This window comes from Oncorhynchus mykiss, chromosome 2 (assembly GCF_013265735.2).
Source record: "Oncorhynchus mykiss isolate Arlee chromosome 2, USDA_OmykA_1.1, whole genome shotgun sequence".
NCBI lineage: Eukaryota > Metazoa > Chordata > Actinopteri > Salmoniformes > Salmonidae > Oncorhynchus > Oncorhynchus mykiss.
The window spans coordinates 27,542,015-27,569,796 of NC_048566.1; the positions used below are offsets into that span (position 1 = coordinate 27,542,015).

A 27,782-nucleotide genomic window follows, 5' to 3' on the forward strand; every position below is an offset into this window, starting at 1 on the left:
GTGCGTATCCGAGAGGGAGACGAGTGGAAGACGACTTTCAGTACCACCTCTGGGCACTATGAGTACCTTGTCATGCTGTACGGGTTGATGAATGCGCCATCAGTCTTCCAAGCATTTGTAGACGAGATTTTCAGGGACCTGCACAGGCAGGGTGTAGTGGTGTATATTGATGACATTTTGATATACTCCTCTACATGCGCTGAGCATGTGTCCCAGGTGCACAGAGTGCTTGGTCGCCTGCTGGAGCATGACCTGTACGTCAAGGCTGAGAAATGTCTGTTCTTCCAACAGTCCGTCTCCTTCCTAGGGTATCGCATTTCCACTTCAGGGGTGGAGATGGACAGTGACCGCATTGTAGCCGTGTGTAATTGACCGACTCCCAGCACGGTAAAGGAGGTGAAGCTGTTCTTAGGGTTTGCCAACTACTACCGGAGGTTTATCTGGGGTTTTGTTCAGGTGGCGGCTCCCATTACCTCACTGCTGAAGGGGGGCCCGGTGCACTTGCACTGGTCAGCTGAGGTGGACAGGGCTTTTAGTCACCTGAGGGCTCTGTTTACCTCGGCTCCTGTGTTGGCGCATCTGGATCCCTCTTTGGCGTTCATAGTGGAGGGGGACGCGTCTGAGTGTGGGATAGGTGCTCTCTAAGCGCTTCGGTACGCCACCGAAACTATGATGTGGGGGACATGGAGCTGTTGGCTGTGATCAAGGCTTTGAAGGCGTGGAGACATTGGCTTGAGGGGGCTAAACACCCTTTTCTCATCTGGACCCTTTTCTCATCTTCTCATTGAAGACCACCGCAATCTGGAGTACATCCAGGCGGCAAGGAGACTGAACCCTCGCCAGGCAAGGTAGGCCACGTTTTTCACCTTTTTCACCACAATGGCCATGGTTGAACCTGTCGGTGGATTTCCTGACTGATCTTCCTCCTTCACAGGGTAACACCATGATCCTGGTCGTTGTGGATCGTTTTTCTAAGTCCTGTCGTCTCCTCCCTTTGCCCGGTCTCCCTACGGCCCTACAGACTGTGAAGGCTCTATTTACTCACGTCTTCCGGCACTACGGGGTACCTGAGGATATAGTGTCTGATCGGGGTCCCCAGTTCACGTCGAGGGTCTGGGAGGCGTTCGTAGAACGTCTGGGGTCTCGGTCAGCCTTACCTCAGGTTTTCACCCAGAGAGTAACGGGCAGGTGGAGAGAGTTAAGTAGGTAGGTTTCTGAGGTCTTATTGTCAGGACCGGCTGGGGGAGTGGGCAGCGTTTACTAACCTTTCTCCCTTCCAGTGTGTATTGGGGTATCTGGCTCCTTGGCATCAGAGTCAGACCGAGGCTCCTGCGGTGGACGACTGGTTCCGGCGTTGTGGAGGAAATAAGGGACGCCGCCCATGTCCATCTTCAGCGCGCCATACTGCGCCAGAAAGTTGCCGCAGACCATCAACGTAGTGAGGCCCCAGTGTTCGCACCGGGGGACCGGGTCTGGCTCTCGACCTGAAACCTGCCCCTCCGCCTGCCCTGTCGGAAGCTGGGTCCGCGTTTTGTGAGGCCATTTAAAGTCCTGAGGAGAGTGAACGAGGTATGTTACAGGTTACAGCTTCCCTCCGATTACCGCATTAACCCCTCGTTCCATGTGTCTCTCCTCAGGCCGGTGGTGGCTGGCCTGCTCCAGGAGTTTGAGGTACGGGAGGTTCCTCCGCCCCCTCTGGACAACGAGGGGGCCCGGCGTACTCCGTTCGTTCCATACTGGATTGGATACATCAGGCGAGGGGCCTTCAGTACCTCGTGGGCTGGGAGGGGTATGGTCCGGAGGAGAGATGCTGGGTTCCGGTGGAGGACGTGATTGATCCACCGTCTCCATCAGGATTGCCCTGTGCCTCGCCCTCCGGGTCGTCCCCGAGGTCAGTGCCGATGCGCTGCTGGAGCCGCGCGTCGGGGGGGGGGGGGGGGGGGGGGGGGTACTGTCACGACTTGTTCGGCGGTCGACATCACCGACCTTCTAGCCATCACTGATCCATTTTTCATTTTCAATTGGTTTTGTCTCGTCTTCCTTCACACCTGGTTCCAATCCCATCAATTACATGTTGTGTATTTAACCCTCTGTTTCCCCTCATGTCCTTGTCGGAGATTGTTCTATTGTATGTTATGTGCAAGTCATGTGTCGGTGTGTGACGGGTTTTGTACCCACTTATATTATTTTTTGTATATTTTGGTTTTTGGAGTTTTATGAGCACTTATTATTATTATTAAACAACTCTGTTTATACCAAGTTAGTTTTCCTGCGCCTGACTTCCCTGCCACCGACACGCACCCATTACAGTGTCCAAACGTTTTGGACTGGTACTGATTATTTTTTTGTACGCATATTTAACCCCTCGATACCTCGATACTTCCATTTCTTTGTATGGGTTACTGTCAGACGAGTCCCATGACACTTGTGTGGGTCGTAGAACAAAACGGAGAACATCATTGTGTTCGGGAGAGTTGTCGTAATATAATGGTCAGTCGCTACAGACGTTGTTCAGAGGCCTATTTTCAGGATGTGTCGTTGTCTGAAATACAACACTGCAGCTCGGACTCCTTCCACCGCAGATGCAGAAGGCCAACATGTCTAGTTTAAACAGACGGATTTTGATGGGGATTTTTTTATCATGTTATTTAGATTGATGCACGGGTGTGTCAATAGACTCTTAAGGATTCATGTGTTCAAGGCCTTTCTCCATTGACCTTGCTTTGTCTTTTGTTTCCTAAACTGACTGCTAACGCATTCAACTGAAAGGTCACATCTCACACACTGTATCTCTTCCATCATCTCCGTCAGATGCAGAGATGGAGGGTCAGAAAATAGGTTAGGTTTTTGATTGGTTTTTTGCAACTTTGAATAAGGAAAGATGTAGTAAGATGTGGCATGCAACTTGGTCAATTAATTTCAGCTGTAATCAGTTTTGGTGTCTAAATAAACAATTCAAGATAATATATGCAATGCTACAAAGCTTTACCATGTGTTTTTCCACCAAGAACACATTTCAAAGGTCAGGGGAATCATTACTGGCATTTGTCCAGTTTAGCATCAGTTCCTTTCTGCTCCTTGAGGTTTCCGCACCAAAACAAACTGAAACGTCACAAAATGTCGTCGTACTATATGCACAAACCGTTTCAACAGGGAAGCATACGGTAAGCTTTAGGCAGCAACATGTGATCTGAGGAGAGGAGCACGGACGCTTCACACCAGACATGTGCTTCCCTGCCTTTCCGTCGCTCTCAGCCCCCCTCCTAATCGCTACAGACAGAGAACAAACCTGCTGCCACTCACTCTCACACACACACACACACACTCACACGCCACACACACACACACACACACACACACACACACACACACACACACACACACACACACACACACACACACACACGGATGCACGCACACACTGCCGTGACACTGCTTAGTGGATGATGTTCTACTGGCAAAACAAAGCCATAGAAATACTCTATACTCTGTCCTGCAACATCAAAACCTCTTCTTCATGCTATCTCTGTGATGAGGACACGATCTCATCTATTACAGTACCCATTAAGATCAGATGGCGAGGTGGGCCGGTGGTAAATGGGCCTGCGGATGACTTAGGAGCACCACATAAAATGAAGGAGCACCATAAAATAAGATTTGTAAATTGATTGAGATACAGCCTTCATTGGGCCTATATGAATTCTAGATACTTTAGAAACTAAAATGTAACCCTGTAAATTACATTTGTTCATTATAAAAGCTATACAAATACCTGTCATTGAAATTAAACAGTAATTTGTGAAATATTTGGTTTGTACATGGTATAAAAAGCACCGTTTCCTATTGAGATGCACTACATTGAATACTGTACACTGTCTCTTCAAGAATGTCAGTTTGTACGTGATCACATGCAAATCTATCATTCATTCATTAATTCATATGATCATGGATCTCCTGAAGAAGCTGTACCTTTACCATTCTGTCTGTGCCCCCAAATGCTTGGACATACTGGTAAAGTTACCAGGTTGTTAGCTCGATAGCTAATGAGGTAACATGACTGAAGAAGGTGTTAATGGCCACGGCGTGGTTTATGAATGTAAAATGCGGCCCACATATGTGACCATAAAGGTTGCCCTTTACAGCCCTGCATGTACATCACAAACAGGCCTATATAAAACCACGCAGAGTGCAACCGGCAGATCTGGGTCAAATGCATAGTATTGTATGGCCAATGAGGTGAAAAAGGCAGAGAGAGGCCTGCTGTATGAGAGATGAAGGAAGAGAGTGCTGACAGGACATCCACATCCTTTATCTCTACCCCATCCTTCATCCCTCCATCTTCATCCCTCCATTTTTCATCCCTCTCTCATTCCTCAGAGAGTTTCATCATCCTGTAGTATTTGGGCCATGGTGAGGCCAAGCAGAGGGCCAAACTCCGTAAAGCCAAATCCACTTTTTTCTGATCAACTGGGTGGTGAAGATTAGAAACATGGAGTGATGTTCATTTCACCGAAGGTTGAGAAAGCTCTCCACAGACCTAGCTGGACCCAGATTAACACAGTAAACTGTCGTCATCCACAGACATACACATCACCGACAAGCCCCTGGAATCCAAACACTCACATGGATTTACAGGGCTGTATGTAAACAACCCCATGCTCTACTTCTCATGTAACCTGATTGTGATTGCCTATGGTTGCAAAATTCCCCAAATTCCACGGTTTTCCTGATTCGCGGAATAAGGAGGGAATAAGCAGGGAATCAGGATTTCTGGAAAACCTGGACATTTTGTGAAAGTTACTGAGATTTTCCAACCCTATTGCCATTATTGACTTCAGAAGTCAAGACACTTTCATTCAGTAAGGAAAACTGAAGAGTGATGATGGATGTTGAAAATGAGGGAATACTGTAAGTGGACAACATGGCTCTGTCTGTGTGTAGGCTATGTACGTATCTCTGATGTAGAGCTATGTTTGAGTAATAACATCCATTACTGTGGCCCAGTTAACATCCAAACAGAGAGGGCAGGTTCAAAGGTCGTCACAGAGCTATGCAAATTCTGTATAGCCTATATAGGTGGCTATACCAATAACCTGTTTTGATGATTGTTTTCAAACACATCTACCTACAGTATATCACATAATTTGTTCTCCCCCAATCCCTTTAAATCCTCTCCAATGTCTCCATTCCGCTCCATACACACACAGAAGCCATGTTGCCTGCTAAGAAGCAAAAAGCCTTCAGCCATTTGGTTCTAAAGCTACTGAGTTCCCCCCTCACATGGATTGAATGCAGCTTGCTCTCAAACGGTCTCGCTGTCTGCTCAGTCTGACAGCAACAGACTCCTTTTGGAGAAGAGAAGCAGACATTAGTAAAACAAGCATGTTCTGCTTGTTGTAGCACTTAAGGAGTGTTCCTGATGAATCCTATTCAAAGCTTCAGCTTTGGGAAGAGATCTTCCCAGAAAAGCTTTGGCATTAGTCCCACTTTGATTTAGGTGAGGAACTGTTCTAAAATAACTAATAGCCTTTTACTCCACTAATTTTGTGCTGAGTCGCCAGCTGCACAGTCTCCCGGATTGGCTTGAACCTTCTATAAATGCCTTGATTTGGCACAAGGGAATGTTTTCTCCTTTTCTGCTGTTTAAAATAAAACTCTTATTCATCCCGTTTAAAACACCCATTAATTAAGGTAAAGCAACGGCTTTGCGAGTTTGAGAATCAAATTGAAAAGCGTGTGTACATACCGGCTAGCATGCAGAGGTTCCATTGACTCTGAGGGAGGACTGACGGAGATAATGGGATCGATCCCTCAAACTGCTTAAGTTAAGTGAAGGAAAATCACATCATGTGACCATCCCTTCCCCCTCATGTGCTAATTTATTTACCCAATATAACCCAGGGGCCTGTGATGCAGAGAGAGGTTTGAGCTGGACAAGCCGATTTGAACCGTTTACTGCTGCCTGAGCCAAGACCAAGGGCTGGGGGAGCACGGGGGAGAGGGAGGCTGAGGGCTGGGGACGGAGGGAGAGAGAGGGAGGCTGAGGGCTGGAGATGGAGGGATAATGAGAGTATGAGGGCTGGGGATGGAGGGAGAGAGGGAGGCTTGAGGGCTGGGGATGGAGGGAGAGAGAGAGGGGAGGCTGAGGGCTGGGGATGGAAGGGGAGAGAGAGAGGGAGGCTGAGGGATGGGTAGGGGCGAGAGCTGAGGATGGAGGTAGAGAGGGACGAAAGATAGAGAGGGATGTGGAGGGCAGGGGGGAGAGAGGCAGGCCGAGGGATGGGGATGGGTGAGAGATAGGGGGTGGGGATGGGTAGTGAGAGTAATAGAGGGAAGCAAAAGGAAGAGAGGGATAGAGGGAGAGTGGGAGGCTGAGGGCTGGGGGAGAGAGGGAGTGATGGGGTCTGAGTGCTGGGGGAGAGAGGAAGAGAGGGAGGCTGAGGGCTGTGGGAGAGAGGGAGGCTGAGGGGAGAGGGAGTGAGGGGGTGAGGGGGCTGAGGGCTGGGGGGAGAGAGGGTATGAGGGGGGCTGAGGGCTGGGGGAGAGAGTGAGGCTGAGGGCTGGGGGGAGAGAGGGTATGAGGGGGGCTGAGGGCTGGGGGAGAGCGGGAAAGAGGGAGGCTGAGGGCTGGGGGAGAGAAGGAATGAGTGGGGGTGTACATTGGCTCTGATGGAACAGAGAAGTAGAGGAGAGGGAGAGCGCTCCAGGATGGGGCTCAGGGTGTGTACAAAGTGCACTGTGCGGTCTCGGAATGTGTTAAATGCCTGTGTGTGTGTATATATGTGTGTGCTCCTGGGGTGTGTGAACTGGTCCTGTTCCAGGTGGTAAAAGCATTAGGACTCATGGTGGCAGAGATGAAATGCGCCCCAGCCACCATCTGCTGATGAGTCACTCTTCCTGTGCCTCTCTCCCTGCTTCCACTGTGCACAGGGACGAGGGCCAGACACTAAAACGTGACCTGTGTGTGTGTGAGAGAGAGAGTGAAATGAGAAAGAGGAGATAGAGAGAGAGTGTGTGTGTGTTGATGGTTCTAATGCATTAGCACCCTCTCTGTGACTGGGACTCAGAACTATTAAGAGTAAAGTTGAGGGAGATTACACAGTGTATCTGGGTACCATAAATAACATGAATTGACAGAGCGAGAGCGAGAGAGAGAGAGGACTTGAAGAGAGAGAGAGAGAGGACTTGAAAAGAGAGAGAGAGAGAGAGAGAGAGAGAGAAAGGGGACTTGGAGAGAGAGAGAACTTGAAGAGAGAGAGAGAGAGAGAGAGAGGGCTTGAAGAGAGAGAGAGAGAGGGGACTTGAAGAGAGAGAGAGAGAGAGAGAGAGGACTTGAAGAGAGAGAGAGGACTTGAAGAGAGAGAGAGGACTTGAAGAGAGAGAGAGGACTTGAAGAGAGAGAGAGAGGACTTGAAGAGAGCGAGAGAGAGAGAGAGAGAGAGAGGACTTGAAGAGAGAGAGAGAGAGGACTTGAAGAGAGAGAGAGGGAGAGAGAGATTACTTGGAGAGAGAGATCGAGAGAGGGAGAGGACTTGAAGAGAGAGAGAGAGATAGAGGGAGAGGACTTGAAGAGAGAGAGAGGACTTGAAGAGGAAGAGAGGACTTGAAGAGAGAGAGAGGACTTGAAGAGAAAGAGAGGACTTGGAGAGAGAGAGAACTTGGAGAGAGAGAGGACTTGAAGAGAGAGAGAGGACTTGAAGAAAGAGAGAGAGAGAGGACTTTAAGAGAGAGAGAGACAGAGAGAGAGGACTTGAAGAGAGAGAGAAAGAGGACTTGAAGAGAGAGAGAGAGGGAGGACTTGAAAAGAGAGAGAGAGAGAAAGGGGACTTGGAGAGAGATAGGACTTTAAGAGAGAGAGAGAGAGAGAGAGAGAGAGAGAGGACTTGAAGAGAGAGAGAGAGAGAGAGGACTTGACGAGAGAGAGAGGGAGGACTTGAAAAGAGAGAGAGAGAGAGAGAGAGAGAGCGAGAGAGAGAGAGAGAGAGAGAGAGAAAGGGGACTTGGAGAGAGAGAGGACTTGAAGAGAGAGAGAGAGAGAGAGAGGGACAGGACTTGAAGAGAGAGAGAGAGAGAGAGAGAGAGAGACTTGAAGAGAGAGAGAGAGAGAGAGTAGTTGAAGAGAGAGAGAGATAGAGATAGAGGGAGAGGACTTGAAGAGAGAGAGAGGACTTGAAGAGAAAGAGAGGACTTGGAGAGAGAGAGAGAGGACTTGGAGAGAGAGAGAGAGAGAGAGAGAGGACTTGAAGAGAGAGAGAGAGGACTTGAAGAGAGAGAGAGCGAGAGGACTTGGAGAGAGAGGACTTGAAGAGAGAGAGAGTGAGAGAGAGAGAGAGACAGGACTTGAAGAGAGAGAGAGAGAGAGAGAGGGGACTTGAAGAGAGAGAGAGAGGGAGAGAGGACATGAAGAGAGAGAGAGAGAGAGAGAGAGAGAGAGAGAGAGAGAGAGAGAGAGAGAGAAAGGGGACTTGGAGAGAGAGAGGACTTGAAGAGAGAGAGAGAGAGAGAGAGAGAGAGAGAGAGAGGGACAGGACTTGAAGAGAGAGAGAATTCGAGAGAGGGAGAGGAGTTGAATAGAGAGAGAGATAGAGAGAGAGAGAGAGAGAGAGAGAGAGAGGACTTGAAGAGAGAGAGAGAGAGAGGACTTGAAGAGCGAGAGAGAGGACTTGAAGAGAGAGAGAGAGGACTTGAAGAGAGAGAGAGCGAGAGAGAGAGAGAGAGAGAGAGAGAGAGATATATCAATGAATTAGCAGACATGTTGGACCAATCTCCAGCCCCAGGACTCACACTATTTGACACAGAGGTGAAATACCTGCTATATGCTGATGACTTGGTACTTCTATCACCAACCAAAGAAGGTCTTCAACAAAACATTAATATTCTGGAGCAATATTGCCATTATTGGGCCCTGGCAGTAAATTTCCAAAAAACTAAAATCATGATTTTCCAAAAAAAACCCAGATGTCAGAAACAAAAATGTAAATTCACCCTGAACAACACCTTAATTGAACACACAAAAAATTACACCTACCTTGGTCTGACCATATCTGCATCGGGAAACTTTAATATGGCAGTGAAGGCACTCAAAGAAAAAGCCCGCAGAGCAATGTATGCAATAAAAATGAAATTATTCAAAATCAACATCCCAATTAGAATTTGGACTAAAATATTTGACAGTGTAATCCTACCAATAGCACTTTATGGAAGTGAGGTTTGGGGGCCACTCAATGAACTGGATTTTAAAATGTGGGACAAACATCCAATTGAAGCCCTACTTGCAGAATTCTGTCTGAAAATTCTACAAGTCCAGAGAAATACACCAACTAATGCATGTAGGGCAGAATTGGGCCGTTTTCCAGTAATAATGAAAATACAGAAAAGATCATAAAAATTTTGGCTACATCTAAATTCAAGTCCAAATTCGAGTCTGCAATTTAAAGCACTTCAAGCCCAAGAGCTGAGCCCAGAAACGAGCCCTCTCAGTCAGATGGTGTTGGACCTCACCAACCAAGTTGACACCAGCACTGCTTCAAAAGAAAGAATTCCAATAAACAAAATCATGAACCAATCAAAGGAATCATACTTACAATACTGGAAAAACGAAACAAAATCCCAAAGCCGACTAAATTGCTATCTGACCCTAAACAGAGAATATGAATTGGCTGATTATCTCTACTCTGTCAGAGATACGAAGCAGAGACAGATCCTTACCAAGTACAGGCTGAGTGACCACCAATTGGCAATAGAAACCGGCAGACATAAAAAGACATGGCTACCCAAAGAGGAGCGTGTATGTGGTCACTGCATGACAGGGGAGGTAGAGACAGAGATGCACTTTCTCCTTTACTGTGATAAATATTCCTCACAAAGAGACTCATTATTCACAGAAATGACTACATATATTCCAAATTTTTACAAATTGAACCCAGAGGAAAAACTAAGAATACTCATGGGCGAATGAGCAATGGCTCCTCTTGCAGCCAAATATGTATTTTCCTGCCATAGCCTGAGGGACACTGAATAATAACATCTGCATAGTAAACAGTAACTTACTTATTATTACTATTATTGTTATTACTATAATTATTAATGTTTACTGTAGACTGTTACCATTTTATTGTTATTATTTTTGTATTTAATTTTGTATTATTATTTACTACCATTTTATATTATTATTTGCTATCATTTATAATTTTGTTACAATGTATATTGTATACATTGTTGCTTTGGCAATATTGACACAATGTTTTTCATGCCAATAAAGCAGCTTGAATTTGAATTTGAATTTGAGAGGACTTGAAGAGAGAGAGAGAGAGAGAGAGAGAGAGAGAGAGAGAGAGAGAGGGGACTTGAAGAGAGAGAGAGAGGACATGAAGAGAGAGAGAGAGAGAGGACTTGAAGAGAGAGAGAGAGGACATGAAGAGAAAGAGAGGACTTGAAGAGAGAGAGAGAGGGCTTGAAGAGAGAGAGAGAGAGAGAGAGGACTTGAAGAGAGAGGGAGAGAGAGAGAGAGAGAGAGGACTTGAAGAGAGACAGAGAGAGAGAGAGAGAGAGAGAGAGAGAGAGATTGAGAGAAGAGAGAGAGAGAGAGAGAGGACTTGACAATGACTTATTTACATTAGAGAGGCTATGACCTTGGTCATCACTGACAAGTCATGTTACTGGAGGCTTACAGACTGCAGCTCTTACTTTACATAGGCATTGAGTGAAACAGTCCTACCTACTAGCTGAAAAAGGCAAGGAAAATGCAAAGGCATATAGGGAATATGTTAATTAGATGATTTTTAAAAAACTAAACAAGACAAAGGGCTAGGCAAAGCTGGCAGATGTTGAAATGAGGGAGGAAGGCTGTGAAGATATAATCTAAAAGTCTAAACGTGTTTTGACATATTACCATAAATGCATTCTGGGAGATAAAGTTTTGAGCACATGCTCAGAGTCCAGTCCAGTGTGTTGCTGTGATGGGTGAGCATCAGTTTAGGGAGGAAGTTTATTTGGAGAGGAGAGCCACAAATGAAATGTGAAAAGTAGGAGCTAGCAGGCTGGAGGACATGCCTCCCTCCACACAGTAATCTCCCCAGTCAGTACTTTGACCGTGCCAAGACTAATGCAGGCATGCATGCTGCCTCCTAGATAGATGCACCAAACCAACGCTTCTGTCTGTCTGTGACAGCTCCCCACCTCCGGCCAACACTGACCTAAATCATCTCCTCTCCTTTTAGTCTCCTTTCCTTTCATGTCCTTTCCTCTCCTCTCATCTCATCTCCTTTCCTCTCCTCTCATCTCATCTCCTTTCCTCTCCTCTCCTCTCATCTCATCTCCTTTCCTCTCCTCTCATCTCATCTCCTTTCCTCTCCTCTCATCTCATCTCCTTTCCTCTCCTCTCGAACCTCACATCTACACATATTTTATTTAAAACTAAGCACATTTATGATCATCAATTTCTGTACTCTGATAACTTTCTCATTTGAGAACAGAGTTACTTTATTAGTATTTTTTTCTTCACCTTTATTAAACCAGGTAGGCCAGTTGAGAACAAGTTCTCATTTACAACTGCGACCTGGCATGATTTCCAAAGCCCAAGTGTGTGAACTATTGATCACATTCGCTCATTCGACAATATGGTTTGCATAATTGCTTCAGCCGTAGAGCTAATATGTTCAACTAAATTAAACAATCAAATATGAACTCTAATCCTGAGGTGAGACAGTTATAACGCTCTGGGTTTTAACAGAAACAGGAAGTCCTGTGGTACGACACAGACCTCGGATAAAGACCTTATTGCTTTAATAAAGCACAGAACCCTGGAACAGAAAAAGGCAGAGGCCTGAGAGTTGAGATCGGCTTTTATCTTCATGAAAAACGTTGCTGTCCTGAAATATTCCCATAAAACGCTGCCCGCCTGACTGGCACATCTGAATTCCATCCCGTTTGAGGTGGGCGGTGCATAATGATATTTCTGGGCTCAGTGAAAAATGTCTGTGTTCTGGTAATGGCTCACTGACAAGGCTGTGGAATACAAATCTACCTGCATGGTGTTTATTGGGCTGGTTCTGCTCTGCCTGGCTCTGCACAACAAACTGCCACATGTCTGACAGACCAAACACGTTGAGTAGGAAACAAGTGATCGTTGAGTGGAGGCATGTAGATGGGGGAGGAAAGCATCGCACAACAGGGGCGTCCTAAAAGTAGTGCACTAGAAAGGGAATAGGGTGCCATTTGGAAAACAATGGCCTTTCTGAATGGATAACATTATGTGAAGCACAGGATGAAAGGTGATGCAACTGCATCGTGGTATATGAAACACAGTATAGAACGAGGTCTAACTGGTGCCACCTAAATACATACATTTCCTTCATTTCACCAGGGACTTACAAACAGCATCCTACAGTGATTCCCAATCACCTCTCCTTTGATCTCTCTTTCCCCCTCTCCTCTCTGTGTGTGAGTGATGTATTGACAGGGCCTGTGGCTGCAGAGTAGTGGAGAAAGCTGCTTTTTAATTAGGAGTGGTGAGCCAGCAACACAGGGAGGGAGGGGTGCTGTGAGATCAAGGACAAGAGCAAAACTTAGGAGAGAAAGAGAGAGAGAGAGAGACAGAGAGCGAGAGAGAGAGAGAGAGAGACAGAGAGACAGAGAGAGAGAGAGAGAGACAGACAGACAGAGAGAGAGAGACAGAGAGAGAGGGAGAGGGAGAGACAGAGAGAGAGAGAGAGAGAGAGAGAGAGACAGACAGACAGACACAGAGAGAGAGAGAGAGAGAGAGAGAGAGAGAGAGAGACAGAGAGACAGAGAGAGACAGAGAGAGAGAGACAGAGAGAGACAGAGAGAGAGAGAGAGAGAGAGAGAGACAGAGAGAGACACAGAGAGAGAGAGAGAGAACTCTTAGTGTGTTTTAGAGAGGATGTATGCTGTATTAACACCTGTCAAGAATGTATTACATCTTTATTTTAAATTCACTTAAATGGGTCAATTTATTGTTAATCAGGGGTAAACATGGCACTTTACAGAGGATGCATTCTTTTTGAACCATCAAAAAGCAATTTTGGCACCTGTAGTGCGACCCAGATGCACACGACAGAGGGAGGGACAGTTGCCAAAGGGCAAGAGAGGCAGACTGAGACAGGCCATTCACAATAACATATGACAGCTGGCCACAGAGCAATTCAGTAACAATCTGGTGCCAGTCTTCATATAGCTCAGACATATGAGACAATATCATACATGTCCTCAGGCAACAACAGAGAGAATACCATTGATGTCTATGGGAGATGTGGGAGACACTGACTGAGATGACAGAGACAGGAATACACACACCCTGAAGAGCCTAGATAGAACAACCCCAAGAGTCCCCACACTCACAGACTTTAACACACATCTCACATCTAACATGGCTCCACACACACACGCACACAAACACACACAGTCTATATGGACTTCCTCTCACTCGCACCCTGTCGCAGCAGAGCGGTCATGTGATTTTTCTGTCTTCACAGGCCTGTGAGTGTCTACCAGCAGGCACGCCACTGCCGTGAGTCTTCGTTAGCACAAATCGCTGCTTAATTCACAGTTAATTAATTAGATGAAGACATGCGGTTATGTCATAAACAGGTAATGCTCCAAAACACAGAAACAGGGAGAAACACACAAGACACTGTAAAATAAGGACAAGATGGAAAAATGGTTTACTTAGGCTATTCCACACATGTCCATGTCTATAAGAACACCTGCTAGGTGTGTAAAAGCAATCTGTAGCAATTGCATATCTTTTACAGATAGCATGCATCAAATGCATTGATTTCATGGTAGATTGTATAAGGAACAAAGTGAAAACTAAAACGAAGCTGGACATGTGAGATTTTTTTTTTACAACTTACATTTTAGCAAACACTCTTATCCAGAGCGACTTACAGGAGCAATTAGGGTTAAGTGCCTTGCTCAAGGACAGATGTTTCACTTAGTTGGCTAAGGGATTCAAACCAGCAACCTTTCGGTTACTGGCCCAATGCTTTTAACTGCTAGGCTACCTTCCACAACTTCCAGATGTATTTGAAATATTATTCTTGAGATACTGTATCTGTAACGCTCTTCGTCGGGCGAAAGAGAGGAGGACCAATGCGCAGCGTGGTAAGTGTTCGAACATATTTTAAATATTTTAATGAACACTGAAAACAAAACAACCAACGAACAGTCCTTTAAGGTGCAACACAACACTAAACAGAAAATAAACACCCACAACTCAAAAGTGAAACCAGGCTACCTAAGTATGATTCTCAATCAGGGACAACGATTGACAGCTGCCTCTGATTGAGAACCATACTAGGCCGATCACAGAAATCCCAAATTGTAGAAAAACGAACATAACCCACCCAACTTACACCCTGACCATACTAAAACAAAGATATAATAACAGAACTAAGGTCAGAACGTGACAGTATCGGTTTGTTGAAATATGAATAGTTCCCATGACCATTGAAATGTATGTTAAAGACACATTTAAAACGTGTTCCCAATCTAACGTACTGTCATTTACCCAGAAATCCCAACAGAGGCTTGAATGAGCAGTACTAGCCTTTATGACAAGCCACCAAAACATAACGAAGTGTCACGTCCTGACCTTAGTTCCTTTTTTATGTCTCTATTTTAGTTTGGTCAGGGCGTGAGTTGGTGTGGGCATTCTATGTAAGTGTTCTATGTTTTTGTATTTCTGTGTTTGGCCTGGTATGGTTCCCAATCAGAGGCAGCTGTTTATCGTTGTCTCTGATTGAGAACCATACTTAGGCAGCCTGTTTTCCCACTATGAGTTGTGGGTAATTGTTTTCTCTTTTGTGTTGCTGCAGGACTGTTTCGTTTTCGTTTCATTCTCTTTGTTATTTTGTTTAGTGTTTCTGTTCTAATAAATATAACATGAACACTTACCACGCTGCACATTGGTCCGATCCATCCTATTCCTCATCAGAAGAGGAAGAAAACCGTTACACAAAGGGAAATATATTCTCCTCCTGAGCTGTTTTTCCTGCTTAATGTTTGCATTATTTATGCATTGGAGTGAATGTGAATGTCCTTGCTACTTTCTGCTATATTAAATGACCTTTCATGATAATTGCATCCCAGTGTTTCCTAGGACTTTGAGCCTAAAGGTAGATGGATGTTATGTAACAGGATAACTATGCTGTATGTTAGTTTAAAATGCCAAACATTTGCAGTTCTCCTTTAGATGGGAACAGCTTTTATGGAAAGAGAATGATGCAGAAAGGCGTACACTTATTTACGCTCATTTCTGTACTAAAAGTAACTCCACTGAAATGGCAGACTGAAATTCAGCCGCATCTATTTGAATAGATGATAATTGTAATTAGGCCTCTCTGGATGGATGCAATCAAGGCCCTTATATGTTCCTGTCAATAAACTCCATCAGCATTTGGAGATGGTTTTCTGTCTTGGATCGTTATGTATAACGGCAGTGGATCTATTTCAAAGATAACCATTCAGTTTCTACCATAGACTACAGATGGACAGGTGTGCATCATTAAGTCTTTGCATTAAACAAATCGGGTTTCAAGAAAAACACATAATCAAACACGATCGTGATTTCTGTAGCTATATTGAGGCCCATCACATGACCCCACACATGCAGTAGAGTAGGTGATGGGTCTTAATAGATCTTGTGTGCTTACACTGCCAATGCGTGACATGACATCCAACTCAGCATGACCCTTAGAGAATGCTGATAAGCACAACACTCCAGTGTGTTGCTACAGGAGGAAAGACTCACAGAGCCATAATGTCGAGAGGAATAGGTGTGAATCAACACAGACTAACCATGACAGATGATCAGGTAACATACTGTAGATAGAAGAACAACCCTTCTATTTACAGAGCATTCATTTCATCTCTTCAAACATAAGATGTCCTCGGAACTAACAGAGTCGTCATCGAAACAACAACAACAAATACGAAATGCATTGTAAAAATCTACAAAACGTCCAATTTAACACCATCTCCAAGTATTATTTTTCTTGTAAAAAACAGACAGGCTGTAGAGACTTGAAATGGAGGAGGAAGAGGAGGAGGGGGGGATGTCGGGTTTATTGGATAAAAATAAGCCTTCTTGCTCACAGGCAATTCTCTAAACCACATTATAGTGATGTGACATTAGATGGAGCCAGCTGTGCCTCTAGTTGTCACATGTCACCTTCGATCCAGCAGCACAGTAACGGAGGCTGCATCTCAAATGGCTGTATGTTCTCTATATAGTACACTACTTTTGACCAGGGCCCATAGAGCTCTGGTCAAAAGTAGTGCACTAAAAGGAATAGGAGGGTGACATTTGGGACGCAAACCAGCAAGAGAGATGCTCCTCTGGTCTGGTCTGGACAGAGAGGACCCTCTGCTGGCTTTAAAGCTAGAATCTGGGATTTGTTTCTCAACAAAACGGCAGCCTCGTCACGTGTTTTCCTATACAGCTGAGATATCGGGCTGGGGATATATAACCCATCTCCAAGATTCAATGGCTAAGGATCAAGAGTTGAACTGACCAACTTGCATACTTGTTTACGTGTTGCTGTGCGTTTTGTGCGTTTTGTTGCAAACCTTACTTTGCTACCTGACAACTTTACGGTTTTTACTTTGTAATTACCGTTTATATTTTTAGTTTTTCCCCTCACTCAACTTTTTTTCATTCAACTTTTTCACTCGGGACGCTTTATCTGGACGTGGTTCGTCAGGGCCTCCACCAGCCGAAGCTAAGTGGTAACATTAACATGATGCCTTCTAATTGCAGTCGCTGTACTCATAATATACAGGAGAACGATCGCCTTACGGCGAGGATAGCTGTGCTGCAAGCCCAGCTTCAGACACAATCGTTAGGCAAGGGTAATTTCAGTGTAGGAAAGGATGAAACAGCGTCTGTGCCACCAGTAAGTATAGATAGTAACATTAGTATAAATCCCTTCGCACGGTCCCCGCAGCCGGACAACTTTCTAATGGTTTCTGGAGGGAAATGCTGTAGGAATGCTCAGCCTCTCTTGAAAAAGCCCAACCTTGACCCAGAAAATATAAAAAACTATCAGCCAATATCGAATCTTCCATTCCTCTCAATTTTTTTTGAAAAGGCTGTCACTGCCTTCCTGAAGACAAAAAATGTATACAAAATGCTTCAGTCTGGTTTTAGACCCCATCATAGCACTGAGACTGCACCAGTGAAGGTGGTAAATTACCTTTTAATGGCATCAGACCGAGGCTCTGCATCTGTCCTCGTGCTCCTAGACCTTAGTGCTGCTTTTGATACCATCGATCACCACATTCTTTTGGAGAGATTGGAAACCCAAATTGGTCTACACGGACAAGTTCTGGCCTGGTTTAGATCGTATCTGTCGGAAAGATATCAGTTTGTCTCTGTGAATGGTTTGTCCTCTGACAAATCAACTGTACATTTCGGTGTTCCTCAAGGTTCTGTTTTAGGTCCACTATTGTTTTCACTATATATTTTACCTCTTGGGGATGTCATTCGATAACATAATGTTAACTTTCACTGCTATGCGGATGACACACAGCTGTACATTTCAATGAAACATGGTGAAGCCCCAAAATTGCCCTCGCTAGAAGCATGTGTTTCAGACATAAGGAAGTGGATGGCTGCAAACGTTCTACTTTTAAACTCGGACAAAACAGAGATGCTTGTTCTAGGTCCCAAGAAACAACGAGATCTTTTGTTGAATCTGACAATTAATCTTAATTGTTGTACAGTCGTCTCAAATAAAACTGTGAATGACCTCGGCGTTACTCTGGACCCTGATCTCTCCTTTGACGAACATATAGAGACTGTTTCAAGGACAGCTTTTTTCCATCTACATAACATTGCAAAAATCAGAAACTTTCTGTCCAAAAATGATGCAGAAAAATTCATCCATGCTTTTGTTACTTCTAGGTTAGACTACTGCAATGCTCTACTTTCCAGCTACATGGATAAAGCACTAAATAAACTTCAGTTAGTGTTAAATATGGCTGCTAGAGTCCTGACTAGAACCAACAAATGTGATCATATTACTCCAGTGCTAGCCTCCCTACACTGGCTTCCTGTCAAGACAAGGGCTGATTTCAAGGTTTTACTGCTAACCTACAAAGCATTACATGGGCTTGCTCCTACCTATCTCTCTGATTTGGTCCTGCCGTACATACCTACACGTACGCTACGGTCACAAGACGCAGGCCTCTTAATTGTCCCTAGAATTTCTAAGCAAACAGCTGGAGGCAGGGCTTTCTCCTATAGAGCTCAATTTTTATGGAATGGTCTGCCTACCCATGTGAGAGACGCAAACTCAATCTCAATCTTTAAGTCTTTACTGAAGACTCATCTCTTCAGGGGGACATATGATTGAGTGTAGTCTGGCCCAGGAGTGTGAAGGTGAACGGAAAGGCTCTGCAGCAACGAATCGCCCTTGTTGTCTCTGCCTGGCCTGTTCCCCTCTTTCCACTGGGATTCCTTGCCTCTGACCCTATTACAGGGGCTGAGTCATTGGCTTACTGGTGCTCTTTCATGCTGTCCCTAGGAGGGGTGCGTCACTTGAGTGGGTTGAGTCACTGATGTGATCTTCCTGTCTGGGTTGGCGACCCCCTTGGGTTGTGCCGTGGCGGAGATCTTTGTGGGCTATACTCTGCCTTGTCTCAGGATGATAAGTTGGTGGTTGAAGATATCCCTCTAGTGGTGTGGGGGCTGTGCTTTGGCAAAGTGGGTGGGGTTATATCCTTCCTGTTTGGCCCTGTTCGGGGGTATAATCGGATGGGGCCACAGTGTCTCCTGACCCCTCCTGTGTCAGCCTCCAGTATTTATGCTGCAGTAGTTTGTGTCGGGGGGCTAGGGTCAGTTTTTTATATTTCTGGACTATTTCTCCTTTCTTATCCGGTGTCCTGTGTGAATTTAAGTATGCTTTCTCTAATTCTCTCTTTCTCTCTTTCTTTGTCTCTCTCGGAGGACATGAGCCCTAGGACCATTCCTCAGGACTACCTGGCATGATGACTCCTTGCTGTCCCTAGTCCACCTGGCCGTGCTGCCGCTCCAGTTTCAACTGTTCTGCCTGCGGCTATGGAATCCTGACCTGTTCACCGGACGTGCTACCTGTCCCATGCTGGTCATTTATGAACATTTGAACATCTTGGCCATGTTCTGTTATAATCTCCACCCGGCACAGCCAGAAGAGCACTGGCCAGCCCTCATAGCCTGGTTCCTCTCTAGGTTTCTTCCTAGCTTTTGGCCTTTCTAGGGAGTTTGTCTTAGCCAACGTGCTTCAACACCTGCATTGCTTGCTGTTTGGGGTTTTAGGCTGGGTTTCTGTACAGCACTTTGAGATATCAGCTGATGTACGAAGGGCTATATAAATACATTTGATTTAGATTTTTTTTTTTGACCATTGAACAAATTCCCAGATTCCAGATTGTACCTTTAACATCTCTCACTGTCTCCCCCAGCCAACCGGGTTCACTGGTTTCACTGCAAGGCTTTCAGCTTTTGCTCTGTCTGCAATGAGTTGAGCAGAGCTGCTCGAGGTTAAAGAACAAATCATTTGTCATCAAGCCTTGTTAGAGCAACTTGTTAGAGCAACTGTCATCTAGAAAGCTTTCGACTGTGGGGCATTATGCGACAACGTTGACGACGACAGTAAACAGTCATCCTGATTAGTGATCATTGATCCAACCTGTATTGATTCTTATAATGATCTCTTCCTTCTCTTAGCCTCAGACCTCACTATGACTATTATTATTCTGCTCAGCAAAGCTAGAATACATACTTCTATGGGGAATAAAATATATTAAAGACAAATAACAATACAAAACACACCCATTGATTATAAACCTACACACATCTTTCTGCACGTCCATCTGATGACATTCTAATGCCACTAGAAAACGACCATCTTAAAATGCACTAGAGTGACAACATAACATGAGTCATGTTTCTCCAGAACGCCGAACCTTTTGTTTTGGCCGTCTGATTAGTCTAAACCACCAGACAGCCTACCTCCACATTGACCTCTCTCTATCTCCCACAATACAACACAACCACGTTTAAACGTCCTTCATCCAACTCACACGCACACGCACACATTCACAGACACACAGACACACAGACGCACACACACACACACACACACACACACACACACACACACAGACACACAGACACACACACACACACACACACACACACACAGACACACAGACACACATACACACACAAATGGGAAGGATTAAATAAATGTTTTCCCTCATCAATCTACACACAATACCCCATTATGACAAAGCGAAAACAGGTTTTTACATAAAAAATTAAAAACAGAAATACCTTATACCTTAGAACTGTTCAGACAATTTGCTATGAGACTTCAAATTGAACTCAGATGCATCCTGTTTCCAATGATCATCCTTGAGACGTTTCTACAACTTGTCTACATAAAGCTATTAGTGCATGACAGAGCAAAAACCAAGCCATGAGGTTGAAGGAATTGTAGCAACAGCATAACAGAATCATCCAAACCGGAAAATGCTGGCAATGTTAATCCTAGCGCTAACTTCCCTTCAATAATTATACAATAAAAAAGACATAAAATAAAATAAACTAGGCCTATAAGCTATGCATACATTGCCTTGTATGCCATTGCACTGAAAAAACATTGTAGGCTATTCAGTTAAAACAACAAACGGAAGCCTATGCACAGGCTGTAATAAAGCAGTCATATTTAGATAACTCTCGGCGGACAGAAACCACAATATGAATTAGCTAATAGCAATTATTATGTATAATTCATCACATCACGGGTGAGCTTGACATTGATCAAAATAATTGAGTGAAACACTTTCTAGAAATCAAAAGTAAACCCAACAATGGGTAGTTTGTGCGCGGTGCCATGTTTGTTTTTCGTGTCATCCAAATATAATAAGAGGAGACCAGATGAGGTGGGTATGTTTGCAGTAGAGGTCGACCGATTATGATTTTTACGCCGATACCGATACCGATTATTGGATGACCGAAAAAGCCGATACCGATTAATCGGACAGTTTTTTTATTTTTTTATTTGTAATAATGATATTACACAACAATTCTGAATGAACACTTATTTTAACTCAAACAAATCAATTTAGCCTCAAGTAAATAATGAAACATGTTCAATTTGGTTTAAATAATGCAAAAACAAAGTGTTGGAGAAGAAAGTAAAAGTGCAATATGTGCTATGTAAGAAAGCTAATGTTTCAGTTACTTGCTCAGAACATGAGAACATATGAAAGCTGGTGGTTCCTTTTAACATGAGTCTTCAATATTCCCAGGTAAGAAGTTTTAGGTTGTAGTTATTATAGGAATTATAGGTCTATTTCCCTCTATACCATTTGTATTTCATTAACCTTTGACTATTGGATGTTCTTATAGGCACTTTAGTATTGCCAGTGCAACAGTATAGCTTCCGTTCCTCTCCTCGCTCCTCCCTGGGCTCGAACCAGCAACACAACGACAACAGCCACCATCGAAGCAGCGTTACCCATGCAGGGCAAGGGGAACGACTACTAGAAGGCTCAGAGCGAATGACGTTTGAAACGCTATTAGCCCGCGCTAACTAGCTAGCCATTTGACTTCGGTTACACCAGCCTCATCTCGGAAGTTGATAGGCTTGAAGTCATAAACAGCGCAATGCTTGACGCACAACGAAGAGCTGCTGGCAAAACGCACGAAAGTGCTGTTTGAATGAATGTTTACTCGCCTGCTTCTGCCTACCACCGCTCAGTCAGATACTTAGATACGTGTATGCTCAGTCAGATTATATGCAACACATGACACGCTAGATAATATCTAGTAATATCATCAAACATGTGTAGTTAACTAGTAATTATGATTGATTGTTTTTTATAAGATAAGTTTAATGCTAGCTAGCAACTTACTGCAGTTGCGTAACAGGCAGTCTCCTTGTGGAGTGCAACAAGAGAGAGGCAGGTGCTATTGCGGTGGACTAGGGTAACCTAGTGGTTAGAGCGTTGGACTAGTAACCGGAAGGTTGCAAATCCCCGAGCTGACAAGGTACAAATCTGTCGTTCTGCCCCTGAACAGGCAGTTAACCCACTGTTCCTAGGCCGTCATTGAAAATAAGAATTTGTTCTTAACTGACTTGCCTACTTAAATAAAGGTAAAACAAAAAAAACTGTAGGGTTGCAAGCTGTGCAGCATAGCTCCCCATCCAACTTGACAGGGATTGAGAGGATCTGCAGAGAAGAATGGGAGAAACTCCACAGCTTGTAGCGTCAAACCCAAGAAGACTCAATGCTGTAAACGCTGCCAAAGACGCTTCAACAAAGTACTGAGTAAAGGGTCTGAATACTCATGTAAATGCGATATTTCTGTTTTTTATTTTTTATTTTTTTACCTGGTTTTGCTTTGTTATTATGAGCTATTGTGTGTAGATTGATGAGAGGGGGGGAAACTATTTAATCAATTTTAGAATAAGGCTGTGACCTAACAAAATGTGGAAAAGGTCAAGGGGTCCGAATACTTTCTGAATGCACTGTATAATTAGCTAGGCCTTCATACCATAGAGCAGAGCACATAATGTCACCCTCTGTTCGCCTGTAAAAAACTCTAGATGATATTAGCTAGGGGATGCTCCATTTGTGCAGACAATGGCTCTGTAACGTATGTGCCCTGCCTGCCTGCGCTGGCTTCACAGGGATAATTTGTCAACCGAGTGTTGCTACACAGACAATTTAATTCCTTGCTTAACTGGTGCTAGCCACTTCTTAATTGCATTACATGTAATTTAACGGGGATTTATGCATTTTTCAAGGCCCGGCTGTCACTTCAACATGTATATGTCTTGGAGGGGCCACTGTGTAGGAGGTATCAGAAGAAGGATAATTTGCATGGTAGGGCACTGAAGACCTCTCTTAGGGAGGGAGAGAGAAGGGCTAATGATTCCAGAGATTCACCACAAGGACATCAAATATATGGATGTCTCAAATTCCTGGAGGAGTGAGAGTAACTACTGTATATGATGCTAGGCTGGCTGTGTGTTGGTGTGGCTCTAAAAGAGAGAGCAGTTACAGAGTGGTAGTGGAGGTAAAGAGAGGTAGGGGAGGTAGAGAGAGGTAGGGGAGGTAGAGAGAGGTAGGGGAGGTAAAGAGAGGTAGGGGAGGTAGAGAGAGGTACGGGAGGTAGAGAGAGGTAGGGGAGGTAGAGAGAGTTAGGGGAGGTAAAGAGAGGTAGGGGAGGTAGAGAGAAGTAGGGGAGGTAGAGAGAAGTAGGGGAGGTAGAAAGAGGTAGGGGAAGTAGAGAGAAGTAGTGGAGGTAGAAAGAGGAAGGGGAGGTAGAGAGAGGAAGGGGAGGTAGAGAGAAGTAGGGGAGGTACAGAGAGGTAGGGGAGTTAGAGAGAACTAGGGGAAGTAGAGAGAAGTAGGGGCGGTAGAAAGAGGTAGGGGAAGTAGAGAGTAGGGGAGGTAGAAAGAGGTAGTGGCGGTAGAGAGAGGTAGTGGAGGTAAAGAGAGGTCGTGGAGGTACAGAGATGTAGTGGAGGTAGAGAGAGGTAGTGGAGGTACAGAGAGGTAGAGGAGGTAGAGAGAGGAAGGGGAGGTAGAGAGAGGAAGGGGAGGTAGAGAGAGGTAGGGGAGGTAGAGAGAAGTAGGAGGGGTAGAAAGAGGTAGGGGAAGTAGAGAGAAGTAGGGTAGGTAGAAAGAGGTAGTGGCGGTAGAGAGAGGTAGTGGAGGTACAGAGAGGTAGAGGAGGTAGAGAGAGGAAGGGGAGGTAGAGAGAGGTAAGGGAGGTACAGAGAGGTAGTGGAGGAAGAGAGAGGAAGGGGAGGTATAAAGAGGTAGTGGAGGAAGAGAGAGGAAGGGGAGGTAGAAAGAGGTACTGGTGGTAGAGAGAGGTAGTGCAGGTACAGCGAGGTAGAGGAGGTAGAGAGAGGTAAGGGAGGTAGAGAGGGGTAGTGGATGTAGAGAGAGGTAGGGGAGGTAGAGAGAGGTAGCGGATGTGAAGGGGAGGTAGAGAGAGGTAGTGGAGATAGAGAGAGGTAGGGAAGGTAGAGAGAGTTAGGGAAGGGAGAGATAGGTAGTGGAGGTAGAGAGGGGTAGGGGAGGTAGAGAGGTAGTGGAGGTACAGAGAGGTAGTGGAGGTAGAGAGGTAGGGGAGGTAGAGAGAGTTAGGGGGAGGTAGAGAGAGGTAGGGAAGGTAGAGAGAGTTAGGGGAGGTAGAGAGAGGTAGGGGAGGTAGAGAGAGGTAGTGGAGGTACAGCGAGGTAGTGGAGGTAGAGAGGTAGGGGAGGTAGAGAGAGTTAGGGGGAGGTAGAGAGAGGTAGGGGAGGTAGAGAGAGTTAGGGTGAGGTAGAGAGAGGTAGGGGAAGGTAGAGAGAGGTAGCGGAGGTAGAGAGAGGTAGAGGAGAGGTAGTGGAGGTAGAGAGAGGTAGAGAGAGGTAGAGGAGGTAGGGGAGGTAGAGAGAGGTAGAGAGAGGTAGTAGAGGTAGAGAGAGGTAGAGAGAGGTAGTGGAGATAGAGAGGTAGAGGAGAGGTAGGGGAGGTAGAGAGAGGTAGTGGAGGTAGACAGAGGTAGGGGAGGTAGAGAGAGGTAGACAGAGGTAGAGGAGAGGTAGGGGAGGTAGAGAGAGGTAGAGGAGAGGTAGTGGGTGTAGTGAGAGGTAGAGAGAGGTAGGGGAGGTAGTGGAGGTAGAGAGAGGTAGTGGAGGTAGACAGAGGTAGGGGAGGTAGAGAGAGGTAGACAGAGGTAGAGGAGAGGTAGGGGAGGTAGAGAGAGGTAGAGGAGAGGTAGTGGAGGTGAGGTAGAGAGGTAGAGGTAGGAGGTAGAGAGAGGTAGGGGAGGTAGTGGAGGTAGAGAGAGGTAGTTGAGGTAGAGAGAGGTAGGGGAGTTAGAGAGAGGTAGAGGAGAGGTAGGGGAGGTAGTGGAGGTAGAGAGAGGTAGGGGAGTTAGAGAGAGGTAGAGAGAGGTAGACAGAGGTAGAGGAGAGGTAGTGGAGGTAGAGAGAGGTAGGGGAGTTAGAGAGAGGTAGACAGAGATAGAGGAGAGGTAGGGAAGGTAGAGAGAGGTAAGGAGAGTTAGGGGAGGTAGTGAAGGTAGAGGAGAGGTAGTGGATGTAGTGAGAGGTAGAGAGAGGTAGAGGAGAGGTAGTGGAGGTAGAGAGAGGTAGAGAGAGGTAATGGAGGTAGAGAGAGGTAGTGGAGGTAGTTGAGGTAGAGAGAGGTAGGGGAGAGAGAGAAAGGTAAAGGAGAGGTAGGGGAGGTAGTGGAGGTAGAGAGAGGTAGTGGAGGTAGAGAGAGGTAGGGGAGTTAGAGAGAGGTAGAGGAGAGGTAGGGGAGGTAGTGGAGGTAGAGAGAGGTAGTGGAGGTAGAGAGAGGTAGGGGAGTTAGAGAGAGGTAGACAGAGATAGAGGAGAGGTAGGGAAGGTAGAGAGAGGTAGAGGAGAGGTAGTGGATGTAGTGAGAGGTAGAGAGAGGTAGAGGAGAGGTAGTGGAGGTAGAGAGAGGGAGAGAGAGGTAGTGGAGGTAGAGAGAGTTAGTGGAGGTAGTGGAGGTAGAGAGAGGTAGGGGAGGTAGTGGAGGTAGAGAGAGGTAGGGGAGAGAGAGAAAGGTAGAGGAGAGGTAGGGGAGGTAGTGGAGGTAGAGAGCGGTAGTGGAGGTAGAGAGAGGTAGGGGAGTTAGAGAGAGGTAGACAGAGGTAGAGGAGAGGTAGGGGAGGTAGAGAAAGGTAGAGGAGAGTCAGGGAGAGTGAGACAGAGTAACTAATATGAGCATAGACACTTTCATCCAAATTGCATTTATAGTTCATATTGATATACAAATATACAGTGCCTTGCGAAAGTATTCGGCCCCCTTGAACTTTGCGACCTTTTGCCACATTTCAGGCTTCAAACATAAAGATATAAAACTGTATTTTTTGGTGAAGAATCAACAACAAGTGGTACACAATCATGAAGTGGAACGACATTTATTGGATATTTCAAACTTTTTTAACAAATCAAAAACTGAAAAATTGGGCGTGCAAAATTATTCAGCCCCTTTACTTTCAGTGCAGCAAACTCTCTCCAGAAGTTCAGTGAGGATCTCGGAATGATCCAATGTTGACCTAAATGACTAATGATGATAAATACAATCCACCTGTGTGTAATCAAGTCTCCGTATAAATGCACCTGCACTGTGATAGTCTCAGAGGTCCGTTAAAAGAGCAGAGAGCATCATGAAGAACAAGGAACACACCAGGCAGGTCCGAGATACTGTTGTGAAGAAGTTTAAAGCCGGATTTGGATACAAAAAGATTTCCCAAGCTTTAAACATCCCAAGGTGCACTGTGCAAGCGATAATATTGAAATGGAAGGAGTATCAGACCACTGCAAATCTACCAAGACCTGGCCGTCCCTCTAAACTTTCAGCTCATACAAGGAGAAGACTGATCAGAGATGCAGCCAAGAGGCCCATGATCACGCTGGATGAACTGCAGAGATCTACAGCTGAGGTGGGAGACTCTGTCCATAGAACAACAATCAGTCGTATATTGCACAAATCTGGCCTTTATGGAAGAGTGGCAAGAAGAAAGCCATTTCTTAAAGATATCCATAAAAAGTGTTGTTTAAAGTTTGCCACAAGCCACCTGGGAGACACACCAAACGTGGAAGAAGGTGCTCTGGTCAGATGAAACCAAAATTGAACTTTTTGGCAACAATGCAAAACGTTATGTTTGGCGTAAAAGCAACACAGCTGAACACACCATCCCCACTGTCAAACATGGTGGTGGCAGCATCATGGTTTGGGCCTGCTTTTCTTCAGCAGGGACAGGGAAGATGGTTAAAATTGATGGGAAGATGGATGGAGCCAAATACAGGACCATTCTGGAAGAAAACCTGATGGAGTCTGCAAAAGACCTGAGACTGGGACAGAGATTTGTCTTCCAACAAGACAATGATCCAAAACATAAAGCAAAATCTACAATGGAATGGTTCAAAAATAAACATATCCAGGTGTTAGAATGGCCAAGTCAAAGTCCAGACCTGAATCCAATCGAGAATCTGTGGAAAGAACTGAAAACTGCTGTTCACAAATGCTCTCCATTCAACCTCACTGAGCTCGAGCTGTTTGGCAAGGAGGAATGGGAAAAAATGTCAGTCTCTCGATGTGCAAAACTGATAGAGACATACCCCAAGCGACTTACAGCTGTAATCGCAGCAAAAGGTGGCGCTACAAAGTATTAACTTAAGGGGGCTGAATAATTTTGCACGCCCAATTTGTCAGTTTTTGATTTGTTAAAAAAGTTTGAAATATCCAATAAATGTCGTTCCACTTCATGATTGTGTCCCACTTGTTGTTGATTCTTCACAAAAAAATACAGTTTTATATCTTTATGTTTGAAGCCTGAAATGTGGCAAAAGGTCGCAAAGTTTAAGGGGTCCGAATACTTTCGCAAGGCACTGTATATCCAGTGTCTGTGGAGCAAGCAGAAATGAAACCAACCATAACCTTGATGTTTCCAGCACCACGCTCTAACTAACCCAGTGAGGCATTGGAACCAGTGGGGATGAGGTAGGGTGAGGTAGAGAGGGGCGTGAGGTAGAGAGAAGCTAAGGGTGAGTGAGGTATTGAGCGTTATGGGAGAGGTAGAAATAGCTAGGCGTGAGGGAGTAATTGCAGTGGCAGAGGCCAGGGCAGGTCCAGACAGAGCACCACATCTCAGTGAGCAGAGCAACTCTGAATCTACACTTCTACAGCACCACACAGCACCTCTGTGTAAATCCTTGTGATGACAGCCAATG

The 27,782-nt window shown here is 45.2% G+C and overlaps 1 protein-coding gene across 5 annotated transcripts in view; it reads right to left on the reverse strand.

The window, feature by feature from the left end:
• The window catches only part of LOC110485571 (oxidation resistance protein 1), a 213,465-nt gene that overhangs the window by 122,369 nt on the left and 63,314 nt on the right, over positions 1-27,782 (reverse strand). For 4 of the 5 annotated variants that reach the window (XM_021556707.2, XM_021556688.2, XM_021556693.2 and 1 more), the window contains exon 1: positions 5,747-5,784. The exons of the other annotated variant lie outside the window; for it this stretch is intronic. In XM_021556707.2, the coding sequence (XP_021412382.1) occupies positions 5,747-5,769 (23 nt within the window). In that variant the 5' untranslated portion in view covers positions 5,770-5,784. Of the gene's footprint in view, positions 1-5,746; positions 5,785-27,782 lie in introns of those variants that run through there. 5 annotated transcript variants of the gene reach the window in all.